At 47.3% G+C, this 15,306-nt stretch overlaps 1 protein-coding gene across 1 annotated transcript in view; it reads left to right on the top strand.

The window, feature by feature from the left end:
- Window positions 1-10,594: 10,594 nt before the first annotated feature.
- Window positions 10,595-15,306, top strand: part of LOC142504017 (putative ferric-chelate reductase 1) — a 69,575-nt gene continuing 64,863 nt past the window's right edge. Inside the window, exon 1 of the mRNA XM_075617114.1 lies at window positions 10,595-10,654. Coding sequence (XP_075473229.1) covers window positions 10,598-10,654 — 57 coding nt within the window. The 5' untranslated portion in view covers window positions 10,595-10,597. The remainder of the gene's footprint in view (window positions 10,655-15,306) is intronic.

The following is a 15,306-nucleotide window of genomic DNA, read 5'->3' as shown; positions in this document are numbered from 1 at the left end:
ATATCCGGCAAACCAGGCGAATTCGAAGTTAGCCTAATTAGACATATACATGTTCCTATACATTTTTGGGAGAGAGAGTTATCCCCACTTGGAGTTCTGCAGAGCAGGTGAGTTCCAGGGTAGTTTACCACAGGGGTGCTCCCCATCTGTGTAGGTAAGGCAGCTGTAGGGGGTGGTATGTACCTGCAGGAAGGGAGGGAGGGGGGGGGAGGTAGTGAAAGGGGGGGTAGGGGGAGAGGGGAAGGCAGGGGGGGGAAAGGAAAAATGAGGGGAGGGGAGGGCGGGGGGGGGGGAGGAGGAGAGGGGGAGGGAGGGGGGGGTGAGGAAAGGGGGGAGGGGGTTGAGGAAAGGGGGGCGGGGAGGGGAGGGGGAGGGGGGGAGGTAGGGGCCACATCCAGGTTAATGTGCTGTGGGGGTGAGTCTCTCAAAGGTGGGTGCATTGAGGTGCTTCATCTGTACCAACCCGGTCTTCTAATGATCATCTGCTGGATATCTGCTCAGGTTTGTACAGTCCGGGTTCTTGTCTGGGGGGGGTGGGGGTAGGGGGAGGGCAGTCACGGGCAGGGGGAGGCGGGTTGACAGGACTCCCCGCGAGAGCGGGGGGAGAGAGAGCTGGGGGATCCGGAATCGGGAACCAGGAGTCAGGCGTGGGCGGGGAAGGAAAGGGATGACCGGGATGTAGGCATTGGTTGGAGTCTGCTGATCCTCGCGGGCAACCGTAGACCCGCTCTAGTGAATCCCTCGTCGCGGGCGGGAACCTGTCGCATCCTCCGATGACGTCAGCTGGTGCTCGTCTGGGGCAGCGGGGAGCGTCTTGTTGGTTTGAGTCCTCCCCCGACGCCATCTTGTGGAGACAGCCAGGCAGCCGCAGGGCGAGGAAGATCCACGTGGGGCGGAATGGGCTCACCCGTCGCCATCTTAAGGGATCCGTGGAGTTTGAGGCAATTTTCAGCTGGTCGGGAGCTCTGGACCTCTGTAAGGTAGCAGAATCGGCTTTTCGGGGTCCCGCAATCTCTGTGATATTCTTGAGGTGGTTGGGGATTGGCACCGGACCTGCGCCCGGACACCGTCCTCAGCAATCCCTGGACAGAGGGGTGGCCACGTGTGGAGGTATGGCTGCTCCCGTCGCCATTTTGGGGGGCAAAATTTTCCCTTTAGGTGCTGTTTTCATTTGTTATTTTATTGTGTGGTTGGGGGTTCCACAGGTGTGGGTTGTGTTTTGTGCTGGGTAAATCCTTATCTTTCCCGGGACTGTCTTTGTCCCGTGATCCTCTCCGATGTTCGAACAGGGACGTCCCCTATTTCACGTGGCTGACCCTCCGGTAGGTGTTTCGTCTGGAAGGGCTCTAGCGGGAGTCCCAGGGCTTTGGCAACGTGCTCCATATCCTCGGGTTGGCGCAGCATGAGGAATTTGCCCTTATGGGAGACCACCAGTTTGAAGGGGAACCCCCATTTGTAGGTTATTCCCTTCTCACGTAGGAGCAGAGTCAGAGGGCGAAGGGCTTTGCTGCGGTCCACGGTCCGCTTGGACAGGTCAGTGTAGACCTGCAGTTGCTCGCCTCGGAACGCGATCGTGTTCTTCCCTCTACTAGCCGTAAGCAGCTTTTCTTTAGCTGAGTAGCTGTGTAGGCGCACGATCGCGTCCCGTCGGCGGTTGGGGTCCTCAGAGCGGGGACCCAGGGCCCTATGCGCCCTATCCATCTCCAGATCCCGCGGTTCAAGCTCAGGGCATAGGAGGAGGAAAAAATCAGACAGGTAGTCCCGCAGGTGTGAGGGTAATACTGCCTCAGGGATGCCGCGGATGCGCAAGTTCTGGCGGCGATCCCTATTCTCCTGGTCTTCCTGTCCGTCTTTTAAGGCGTTTATCTCGTGGCCCAGGCGTATTATTTCATCGTCTGCTTCGGATTGGTGGTGTAAGGCCTCATCTAGCCTAGTCTCCAGTGTGGTAGCTCGCTCCTGCAGACCATGGATGTCCTGTCTGATTTCTGCCACAGCCTCTTTTATGTTTGCTTGTAGGGAACGCTGGAGCTTGGTGAGTAGCCCCTCCAGATAGTCCTTAGTTATGCCTCCGTCCACGGGTAGGGTGGTCTCAGGGGGGCTTGATGGGTCCTGGGGGCCTTGTTTGCCTCGCTGGCCTGGGGTCTGGGGGCCATCTTGCTTCTTACTTCCCGCCTCAGCGGGCCGCTTTGCGGGCGTAAAGAAGTTACCCACTCCCTGGGTTGAGGGGTTTTTCCCCTTAGATGTCATCTTGACAGGTTTAGGGACTTATTTGTGAGATTTGGGAAGTTTTTTAGTGGGCTAAAACTCCTGCAAATTAGAGTTTAGTCGGAAGGGTCTCTGGAGCTCTTCCTTCAGCCGACCGTCCTGTGTGACGTCATAGACACGCCCCCAAATAAAGTATTTTTAAACAACTTTTACTCCTAGTGTACATGTGCAGGGGGTCTCCGGAGTTGAACCACGTTGGTTTCAGGTCGGGGGACCCCCTGCTTCCCGAGATACAGGCCCCTTTATGAGGTGCCGGTATCCCTCTGCGTTTATAGGTCCCGATCACGTGACCGCGGCATGTAAACAAAGCAGAGGGATACCGGCACCCCCTAAAGGGGCCTGTATCTCGGGAAGCAGGGGGTCCCCGGACCTAAAACCAAAGTGCTTCAGCTCCGGAGACCCTCTGCATCTATACTATGAGTAAAACACACACATCAATAAAGATTCGTTCCTTACCTTACAGGGTATCTGCTACGGTAGCGAAGCAGCATTAATATTTATTTAATAATACTGTACTGTGAGCAGGGGGTCCCCCGAGTTGAACCGCATTACTTTGTGGACCAGGGACCCCCTGCTTCCCGAGTTACAGGCCCCGGAATGTGTCATCGGATGGCAGTGTCGCCGCTATCTTTATAGCGTCCCATTCGCGACGTGCCCGCTATAAATATGGCGGCGACACTGTAACCGATGCCCCAAACCGGGGCCTGTAATTCGGGAAGCAGGGGGTCTCTGAGACACAAATTAATGCGGTTCAGCTCAGGGGGCCCCCTGCTCCCGCACAATAGTATTAAAAATACATAAATGCTGCTTCATTACCATAGCGGATAGCCGCTAAGGCAATGAAGGGGTTAAGGCAGAATAGCATGTTTATTGGGGACATTTGCCCCCAATAAACATTGCAATAAACAACATACACCCCCTGTGTATGTAAAATACATAAAAACAATAAATACATTAAATACATATAGTACTCACCACCCATGTTCGGCTGCCACGATGAAGGCCATCCTCATCTTCATCCTGCCCATTCCCCATCCGCTTCTGCAAAACAGACACAAGAATTAAAACATCCAATGTAATGTCCCCTAACCCCTTAATCACCATAGCGGTTATTAAACGCTACAGTCATTAAGGGGTTAACCCACCATCACCCACATACCCTCCCCCACTAACCCCCCCAACCACCCTCACCCACTACCCACAGGGGAGTCCTACCAAATACCCTTGGGGCCAATACCCCCTCCCTCAGCACATACTGTACAATAATGTGCCAACTAACTATTATCCACATAGGGATAATACATTATTTGGCCATTATTAAACACATTCAATACCGTAATAAAATAAAGAAAATTGTACTAACCTCATCAATAAGAAGGCTCCGTCGCCAGCATCATCCTTGGGGTCCGTTGCCAAAATAATAAATAGGCAATACATCTCAATACCATTCACATACCAATGAACCCCTTAATCACCTTATCGGGTACTAACCTCAAAGGTAATTAAGGGGTGAAGCCATCCTGCAATGGCAACACCACTTATGCATAACATCCTCAATGAATTAAAAAGCAATTTCCTAACCAAATCTCATTTAATCATTCAATCTGAAGGCTCAAATGCCACTTAAAACATTGCTTTTACAGTGTATACATGTAGCATAACATGTAAACTACATGTACACGCTGCAAATCAATGTTAACAATACAGTAATCCAACTCAAATAGCCTGACATCACAAGAACTATATTATGTAAGCAAATAAAGTCACCATCAATGAATAAACACACATGAATTACATCCCTAAACAATTAAAATACCATCCATACCAATTACACAATTAACTATAGCTATCGTAACAGAGAACAACTTCAAATCATACAAAAAAGGACACCAACATTTACAATATACTAAAGCAACCCTCTCCATAACCTACAGTACAGCATAAAGCCCAAAACTTACATCTCTCTAAAATAAAATACATTTAACACACATCTATGCATAGCAGCATAGCCACAATGATTTACAATGCAGAAAATCAAGCTTTAACAACACTATCATTTCTTACCCTGTATGTATATATCTCTCTAGACATACATACATACATACAGTGGCAAGAAATGAAATGGATTAAAAAAAATGATGACATGAAAAAGCAAAAAAAAACACATTAACATTAAATACATTTCTTTATTTAACTTACCATTACTTGCCCCCACCGACTCCCGTTGATCAGCTTACTCACGAACCAATCCACGAACAGGAACCCATAAAATAAAAAACCATAAAATAATAAACATTAAAATAATAAAACACGACAATCCAGGGGTCTTCTAGTTGTAATCCATCTTCATCTGTATTCTTCTACCTTCTTCCAGGGTCGCCCTGGTCTTCTTTCTTCAGAGGAGGTCCTTCCTCCTCGGCGTCTGGCTTCAAAATGAGACGACATAGGCTTTTAAAGGCCTATGAAGTCACATTTTCGTCATATGGTTCCCACGCCCTGATTGGGCCGTGAAAACCATGTGTTTTGGCCGATGTAAAAAAAAATGATGACGTCACTTAAAGGCAATGACAGCACAGCCAATCAGAATGGCTTTGCTGCAATTGCCTTTAAGATGACGTCATGAAAGACACATGGCCGGACTCACATGGTACGGCAGCCAATCAGAGCGTGGGAAGTCTATCCCTACTCTGATTGGTTCAAGTACCATGTGACAGAGGCTTGGGGGAGAAAGGATGTGACGTCATTGAAAGCCTCTGTCACATGGCCGTGGGAACCATATGACGAAAATGTGACATCATAGGCCTTTAAAAGCCTATGTCGTCTCATTTTGAAGCCAGACGCCGAGGAGGAAGGACCTCCTCTGAAGAAAGAAGACCAGGGCGTGGCCGCAGATGGGGAGAAGACCCCAGAAGAAGGTAGAAGAATACAGATGAAGATGGATTACAACTAGAAGACCCCTGGATTGTCGTGTTTTATTATTTTAATGTTTATTATTTTATGGTTTTTTATTTTATGGGTTCCTGTTTGTGGATTGGTTCGTGAGTAAGCTGATCAACGGGAGTCGGTGGGGGCAAGTAATGGTAAGTTAAATAAAGAAATGTATTTAATGTTAATGTGTTTTTTTTTGCTTTTTCATGTCTTAATTTTTTTTAATCCATATCATTTCTTGCCACTGTATGTATGTATGTATGTCTAGAGAGATATATACATACAGGGTAAGAAATGATAGTGTTGTTAAAGCTTGATTTTCTGTATTGTAAATCATTGTGGCTATGCTGCTATGCATAGATGTGTGTTAAATGTATTTTATTTTAGAGAGATGTAAGTTTTGGGCTTTATGCTGTACTGTAGGTTATGGAGAGGGTTGCTTTAGTATATTGTAAATGTTGGTGTCCTTTTTTGTATGTTTTGAAGTTGTTCTCTGTTACGATAGCTATAGTTAATTGTGTAATTGGTATGGATGGTATTTTAATTGTTTAGGGATGTAATTCATGTGTGTTTATTCATTGATGGGGACTTTATTTGCTTACATAATATAGTTCTTGTGATGTCAGGCTATTTGAGTTGGATTACTGTATTGTTAACATTGATTTGCAGCGTGTACATGTAGTTTACATGTTATGCTACTGTACATGTATACACTGTAAAAGCAATGTTTTAAGTGGCATTTGAGCCTTCAGATTGAATGATTAAATGAGATTTGGTTAGGAAATTGCTTTTTAATTCATTGAGGATGTTATGCATAAGTGGTGTTGCCATTGCAGGATGGCTTCACCCCTTAATTACCTTTGAGGTTAGTACCCGATAAGGTGATTAAGGGGTTCATTGGTATGTTAATGTAATTCAGATGTATTGCCTATTTATTATTTTGGGAACGGACACCAAGGATGAAGCTGGCGACGGAGGCTTCTTATTGATGAGGTTAGTACAAATTTCTTTATTTGATTACGGTATTGAATGTGTTTAATAATGGCCAAATAATGTATTATCCCTATGTGGATAATATTTATTTGGCACATTATTGTACAGTATGTGTTGGGGGAGGGGGTATTGGGCCCAAGGGTATTTGGTAGGACTCCCCTGTGGGTAGTGGGTGAAGGTGGTTAGGCCTCAGGGGTGGGGGGTTAGTGGGGGAGAGTATGTGGGTGATGGTGGGTTAACCCCTTAATGACTGTAGCGGTTAATAAGACTGAATCTGGCCTTGTTGAATTGATATATAAGTATGTTCCTGATGTTGAAACCCTGTGTATAAGACTGAATCTGGCCTTGTTGAATTGATATATAAGTATGTTCCTGATGTTGAAAAACTGTGTATAAGACTGAATCTGGCCTTGTTGAATTGATATATAAGTTAGTATGTTTGAATGTAAAAAGTTTTTTTTTTTTTTCCTCTTAACTCTGTTCTGTTAATTGACCAAATGGAACAAGCTGACTGATTGGGGAGGGGGAGGATCATGTGACTGTTTTTTGTGTATAATACTAACACCTTTGCTGCATTGGGCAGTGAGGCATTAAAAGTGAGCTTTTTAAGTGATAAAAACAGTTAGACTACAGTTTGACTAGAGGTGACTGGGGACTGGATCTACTGCACACACTTTTACTCAAGACAACAAACGGTAAGCTATTCAGATCACACTATGATCCCATGCTTGTTAGCCTGCATAGTTTAACCCCCCACCCCTTTACAAGTTCTTTCACTGCAGCCTCTCCCAAAACTGACTGCACAAAACACTGAAACCCTGAATTGACCCTAGCATTGCAATGCAGCAAAACACTTAACAAGGTACAGGCCCACCCCTGCTGTTTAGTCTGCACACACTCACTCTGCTCACAACAGCTCCTTGCAGCACTGCCTACCTCTGGCATCATGAACCTGCTATGTCTTCTAACTTTTTTCTTTCTCCTGGCCTCATGGAGATGTTACTCCCTCTATCCACTACAAACTCCTCCATCCTGGCTCACACCCAACATCACCATACACCCTGGACTACTCAAAAGCCTTGCACTATCTACTGAATGTTGGTGGAGAACTCTAAAAAACAGCACACCAACCACTGCTCACTCTAATGGAAAACACCACAAATTTACAACTTGCAAACAACTACCCAAATTTCTACTCATACTATTACTCTCTCTAGCAGGTGATATTGAAACTAACCCAGGTCCTCCCATTTCAGCTCTGTCCCATGCCCCTGAGAATTCCACCTTTAAATTCCAAAAAGGGCTATCTGTCGCCCGTATAAACATCCGGAGCCTGCTGCCCAAACTGGACGAACTAAGGGCATGGTGCCTTATGCATAAACCCAAAGCCATCGTTCTTACAGAAACATGGCTATCCTCTAAAACCCCTGATGCAAATATCGCCATTCAGGGATACTCCATTTTTAGGAGAGATAGGTCAAAGAGAGGAGGAGGGGTGTTATTTTATATTGCAGACACCTTACAATTTACACTGTTACATTGCCCACCAAGTCCACCCTCTTTTGAAACTCTAGTTGGCAAAATCTGCCTCCCCTTTTCTAAGCCCATCTTGCTTGCTGGCATCTACCGCCCCCCTAAAGCCCCTCTACAATCCTTGACTGATATCACCAAATTTCTTGCCTCCATTTCCTCTCTGAATGAGAAGAGTGAGCTGCTAGTTCTAGGGGATTTCAACTTCAATTGGCTTGACCCTAAAAACCACAAAATCCAGATAGAACTCAAGTCACTTAACCTATCGCAACTCATTTCCCAACCCACACGAATAAACCTGAAGTCGCATAACCATTCCTTGCTAGACTGAATTCTCTCCTCAAACCCCAGCAGAATCCAATCCTCTGGCATCCTTCCTGATATTTTCAGTGACCATGCAATAGTGTACTGTGTAAGGAAAATTAAACCGCCCCATTCAAGCCCTAAAGTTCTCCTCACTAGAACATTTAAAAACTTTAACCCACAACAGTTTCTGGATGACCTTACCAACTGCCCATGGCACAGAATCGATTTAATTCCCGACCCTGACTCTGCGCTCGACTATTTCCAATCCGAGTTCTTAAAACTCTGCGATACCCATGCTCCACTACGCAAAATAAGGGTACGGGGGGCCCACCTTCCATGGGTTACACCTGACCTTATAGCACTCTACCAGTTCAGGGATGCCTTGTGGAAAAGCTACAAAGTAACTGGCACTACCAAGGATCTCAATCACTACAGATGCCTGCGGAACGTGTGCACAAGGCAAACAAGGCATGCAAAAGCACAATATTACTCTGACAATCTCCACCAAAATACATCAAACCCAGCTAACTTCTGGAAGGTTATCAACAATATATTCCAGCCTCCTAACCATCAACAACCAAGTAATATCACTAAGGGGGATATTACTCTGACAAACCCCACTGACATTGCAAATGCATTCAATGATTACTTTGTGGGGTGTGCAACTAACTTATTAGCGAAACGCAGCACAAACCCCAAACCTGAATCTCATCCTGGGAGTACCCCTATAGTCCCACCCCCTCCCAACACTGCCCACAATTTTCAATTTAGCCCAGTATCTGAAGAGGAGATTACACAAGCGCTCCTCAAACTAAAACTAAGCAGCCAATGTGGACCCGACTTACTACAATCTAGGTTCCTACGACTTGGTGCCCCAGCCATTGCCAAACCAATTGCGTCCATAGTCAACTCTATCCTGTCTGCAGGCCATATCCCTAAGACCTGGAAAACTGCCAGAGTTGTCCCAATCTTCAAAAGTGGGGACAAAAACACTGTCTCAAACTACAGGCCAATCTCACTTCTCCCAATTCTATCCAAAGTTATGGAAAAATGTGTCTACTCCCAATTAAGCAATTTCTACACCAAGACAAATTTCCCTAGCCAATTCCAGTCTGGGTTTCGTCCCAAACACTCCACCGTAACTACCCTGCTAAAAGTTTGCAATGAAATCCAGTGCGGAATGGAACAGGGACAACTCACTGGTGCAGTATTCCTAGATTTTGCAAAGGCTTTTGACACAGTTGATCATGTTATCCTGCTTAACAAACTCCAGAGCTCTGGAATAGGGAAACATGCTTTAAACTGGTTTCAGTCCTACCTATCAGGAAGATCCCAACATGTGTCCATCTCAGGCTCTAACTCCAACCCCCTGGATATCACCTGTGGTGTCCCTCAAGGCTCTGTTCTGGGGCCCCTACTCTTCTCAGTGTTCATTAATGATCTTCCCACAGCTTGTTAGGAAGCCTCAATACACATGTATGCAGATGACACAATCCTGTATGCACACAGCCATAGCCTCTCTGACCTTCAACACATACTTCAGTCTGACTTTTTGAGACTCGAAAACTGGATTTCCCAAAACAAACTGTTTTTAAACACTGACAAGACGGTAACAATGGTATTTGGGACCAAGACTAAATTTGTAAAGCTTCCAGTGACTGAGCTCCTGATTAGAACCAACGCTAAAACCACCCTAACACCTGTCACTAGTTTTAAATACCTGGGCTTATGGTTTGACTCCCACTTAACATTCGGGATGCACATTGATACCCTGACAACCAAGACCTATGCCAAACTAGGGGTACTTTACAGGAACAAATCCTCCCTAAGTCTCCTGGTCAGAAAGCGTATTGCACAGCAGATGCTAATGCCAATTATTGACTATGGAGACATAGTATATGGCTCGGCTCCTCAAACCCACCTTAGCAAACTTGACACCCTCTACAATTCAATTTGTCGTTTTGTTCTCCAATGCAACTACAACACACATCACTGCGAAATGCTCAAAGAACTAGATTGGTCATCACTAGAGTCTAGGCGCAAAGTTCACCTTTCCTGTCTCACCCTCAAATACTTTCTGGGCAAGCTACCCAGCTACCTGAACAAGCCCCTACCACATGCAGTACTTATCACCTGAGATCAGACTCCAGAAGACTATTCATGGTCCCAAGACTCAACAAAGTATCCGGACGTTCCTCCTTCTCCTTCCGTGCACCCCACAACTGGAACAACCTACCAGAGACTCTCATATCCACCACCAGCTTAAGTTCTTTCAAATCTAAGGCTGTCTCACACTTTAATCTGGTCTGTAACTGTTTCATACGCTCATAATATATATTTTCTTTAACTGTGCATGGAATGTCTTGTATATAATGTATACCTTGTTCATTTATGTAACTGTATTTGTAACCATGTATTATTTTGTTTTACTCTGTGCCCAGGACAAACTTGAAAACGAGAGGTAACTCTCAATGTATTACTTCCTGGTAAAATATTTTATAAATAAATGGTGATTAAGGGGTTAGGGGACATTACTTTGAATGTTTTAATTCTTGTGTCTGTTTTGCAGAAGCGGATGGGGCATGGGCAGGATGAAGAGGAGGATGGCCTTAATCGTGGCAGCCGGACATGGGTGAGTGCTATATGTATTTAATGTCTTTATTGCTGTGTATGTATTTAAAATGGGCACATTCACTACTATCCATTTGTGGATAATAGTCATTGTGCCCATTACTATACTGTATGTTAGGGGGGTATAGGTGTTGTTGGGGTCATATATATATATATATATATATATATATATATATATATATATATATATATATATATATATATATTTATTTAGTTAGTGTGGGGCTGGTGTGTATATTTTTTATTATTGTGGGTAGTGGGGGTGGGTGAAGGGGGTATTAGCCCCAACGGTGTTTTTTTAGGGCTTGCGGGTGGGTAGCGGGAGGCCTTAACCCCTTCATGACCGCTACGGTTGTGAAGGGGTTAAGTGCCCCCGCAAGCCCCCCGCACGTCCTAAACTCACACCCAGGGCCAAATACCCCCTTCACCCATCCCCGCTACCCACAATAAAGCTGGCACGGTGGGTTAACCCCTTCATTGCCTTAACGGTTAGCCGCTAAGTTAATGAAGTGGCCTTTAAATGCCTTTTTCCTGCCTCGGATGCATGCCGGGGGGGTCCGGTGCGGGTATCAGCTCCGGAGACCCCCGGCATCAATCACAGGCACGAAAAAGGGCTGATTTTTTCTAAGTGTCGCCCTTACCGATGCTTCTCCTCCAGCAAGTTGCCAACTTTAGTTGGCAGGCTGGATTGGCCATAAAATCTCCAATCTGGGGTGCCGACCAGCACCGAAAAGCTGATCGGGGCTTACTGAATTCAGCCGGGTTCAAAAAGTGCCGATAAGTGGCTTATCGGCAGCCGGCTTCCGATAACTTTTTTTTCGGAGGAAAAGTTGCAGATAATTCCCACTTATCGGCGCTTACTGAATCTGGAAGGAAAAAAATGGCTATAAAATGCCGAAAAAGCCTTATCGGGGCTTACTGCATGAGGCCCACAGTCCTTTGTTTTCATGTGTAATTTCCCACATGGGCATGCAGGGCGTACACGACATGCGCTGTATCACAGGTGCAGAGATTTTGTCATATCAGTGTTTTCCCTGTAAGGGGATGATTGCAATGATCCACCCTAATGAAACTGCTGCAGTGTCCCTAGTGGTGACACGGGGAAGTGCCTGGCTCTGGTTGAGCTGAGACACCAGATTGTGTTGGAACATGATGCACTTTGCAGGTATTCCTCTCTTACCTCCGTTATCTGTCTTGACTTTAATTAAACAGCTACCATTGCTGATACGGCCATTCCCATACTATGACTGCACACCGCACAGGCTCAATGTTAGGGATGGGAGAGAAACGATTAAATTCCATTACCCGGAATTCTGCGGATCATTTTGACAAATCTCTCCTGTCTGTCCCTGCTTGTTTCTCTCTCCCCCTCACTCCCCTCTCACTTTCTCTCCCCCACTCTCTCTGTCTCTGTCTCATCCTGTTTTCACTAAAATCATTAAACAAACAATTATGACCAATCTGACATGATTCACCTCTAGACAGATCACTGCATAATGTTTATTACGGGCTAATTACAGCAAGCACAGCGATTTCCCTTTCCGATCTAAGACTGAGCTGACGGTGGCGGCGGCGCTACATGTGCGCGCTTGCGTCCGTGCGCACTTCAAGGACTCCTACCTGATTGCCTATGGTAGTTCCTCAAGTGTGCGCAGCGCTGTGCAGTGCAGCGACATTTTGCCGACACAAGAAAAATTGAATTTCGCGCTACTGTAGCGGGACATCTGTGTCCCTTGAGCAGGTTCAGCCAATGAGGGCGAACCTGCTACGTGACTTTTTTCTCTCCTGACAAAGGATAACCTGTATCCTCGCGCTGCAATTCTGTATATACAGGCATACCCCGGTTTAAGGACACTCACTTTAAGTACCCTCACGAGTAAGGACATATCGCCCAATAGGCAAACGGCAGCTCGCGCATGCGCCAGTCAGCACGTCCTGAACAGCAATACCAGCTCCCTACCTGTACCGAAGCTGTGCGCAAGCGGGGAGACTATAGAGCCTGTTACACATGCGTTATTTACATCAGTTATGCACGTATATGACGACTGCAGGACAGAATATGCATCGATAAGTGGGGAAAAGGTAGTGCTTCACTTTAAGTACATTTTCACTTTACATACATGCTCCGGTCCCATTGCGTACGTTAATGCGGGGTATGCCTGTGTTACATACATGCTCCGCTCCCATTGCGTACGTTAATGCGGGGTATGCCTGTGTTACATACATGCTCCGGTCCCATTGCGTACGTTAATGCGGGGTATGCTTGTGTTATATAGTTACATTCTTCCGGTCCCATTGCGTACGTTAATGCGCGGTATGCCTGTGTTACATACATGCTCCGGTCCCATTGCGTACGTTAATGCGGGGTATGCCTGTGTTACATACATGCTCCGGTCCCATTGCGTACGTTAATGCGGGGTATGCTTGTGTTACATAGTTACATGCTCCGGTCCCATTGCGTACGTTAATGCGGGGTATGTCTGTGTTACATACATGGTCCGGTCCCATTGCGTACGTTAATGCGCGGTATGCCTGTGTTACATACATGCTCCGGTCCCATTGTGTATGTTAATGCGGGGTATGCCTGTGTTACGTAGTTACATACATGCTCCGGTCCCATTGCGTACGTTATTGCGGGGTATGCCTGTGTTACATACATACTCCGGTCCCATTGCGTACGTTAATGCGGGGTATGCCTGTGTTACATACATGCTCCAGTCCCATTGCGTACGTTAATGCGGGGTATGCCTGTGTTACATACATGCTCCGGTCCCATTGTGTACGTTAATGCGGGGTATGCCTGTAGTTACATAGTTACATACGTGCTCCGGTCCCATTGCGTATGTTAATGCGGTGTATGCCTGTGTTACATAGTTACATACGTGCTCCGGTCCCATTGCGTACGTTAATGCGGGGTATGCCTGTGTTACATACATACTCCGTTCCCATTGCATACGTTAATGCGGGGTATGCCTGTGTTACATACATGCTCCGGTCCCATTGCGTACGTTAATGCGGGGTATGCCTGTGTTACATACATGCTCCGGTCCCATTGCGTACAGTATGTTAATGCGGGGTATGCCTGTGTTACATACATGCTCCGGTCCCATTGCGTACGTTAATGCGGGGTATGCCTGTGTTACATACATGCTCCGGTCCCATTGCGTACGTGCTCCGGTCCCATTGCGTACGTTAATGCGGGGTATGCCTGTGTTATATACATGCTCCGGTCCCATTGCGCACGTTAATGCGGGGTATGCCTGTGTTACATACATGCTCCGGTCCCATTGCGCACGTTAATGCTGGGTATGCCTGTGTTACATACATGCTCCGGTCCGATTGCGTACGTTAATGCGGGGTATGCTTGTGTTACTTACATGCTCCGGTCCCATTGCGTACGTTAATGCGGGGTATGCCTGTGTTACATACATGCTCCGGTCCCATTGTGTACGTTAATGCGGGGTATGCCTGTGTTACATACGTGCTCCTGTCCCATTGCGTACGTTAATGCGGGGTATGCCTGTGTTACATACATGCTCCGGTCCCATTGCGTACGTTAATGCGGGGTATGCCTGTGTTACATACATGCTCCGGTCCCACTGCGTACGTTAATGCGGGGTATGTACAGCTCTCTGCATAATACATCTTTCTTTCTCTATTCAAATTGATAGCCGTTTCTGACAATTTTGCTAATTTAGACTGTTGCGGGCCCCTGGCCTTTCGTTCCTTCCGGAATAGGTGCCCAGATCCCCGTCCTAGCTGTGCTAGCACCTTTCCAAATCTTAAATCATTATAGTAGGTGGGTGACCCCCATACCCAATCTTTTCAGTTAGGCCAGGGGGGCTCAACTCTAGTCCTCAAGCCCCCCAACAAGTCAGGGTTTAAGGCGATCCCAGCTTCAGCACAGGTGGCCCAATCAGTGGCTCAGTCTTCGACTGATTGAGCCACCTGTGCTGAAGCAGGGACCAATTGAGCCACCTGTGCTGAATCAGGAATATCCTGAAAACCTGACTGGTTGGGCGTCTTGAGGACTGGAGTTGAGAAGCCCTGAGTTAGGCGACAAGGACGCAGGGCAACTTCTGTAATGAAGGAATGTGCTGCATGTGCTACTAACTCCATCACAGACACCCCCGCCTCCCCACAGCACAGACATCCCCTCCCCCACAGCACAGACACCCCGCCTCCCCACAGCACTGACACCCCCTCCCCCACAGCACAGACACCCCCTCCCCCACAGCACAGACACCCCCCATCCCCCACAGCACAGACACCCCCTCCCCCACAGCACAGACAGCCCCGCCTCCCCACAGCACTGACACCCCCTCCCCCACAGCACAGACACCCCCGCCTCCCCACAGCACAGACACCCCCTGCCCCACAGCACAGACACCCGCTCCCCCACAGCACAGACACCCCCCTCCCCCACAGCACAGACACCCCCACCTCCCCACAGCACTGACACCCCCCTCCCCCACAGCACAGACCCCCCCCCTCCCCCACAGCACAGACACCCCCGCCTCCCCAAAGCACAGACACCCCCTCCCCCACAGCACAGACACCCCCGCCTCCCCCACAGCACAGACACCCCCGCCTCCCCACAGCACAGACACCCCCGCCTCCCCACAGCACAGACACCCCCTCCCCCACAGCACA

The sequence above is a fragment of the Ascaphus truei genome, chromosome 10, assembly GCF_040206685.1.
Source record: "Ascaphus truei isolate aAscTru1 chromosome 10, aAscTru1.hap1, whole genome shotgun sequence".
Lineage (NCBI taxonomy): Eukaryota > Metazoa > Chordata > Amphibia > Anura > Ascaphidae > Ascaphus > Ascaphus truei.
This window is presented reverse-complemented; position numbering and strand designations above follow the sequence as displayed.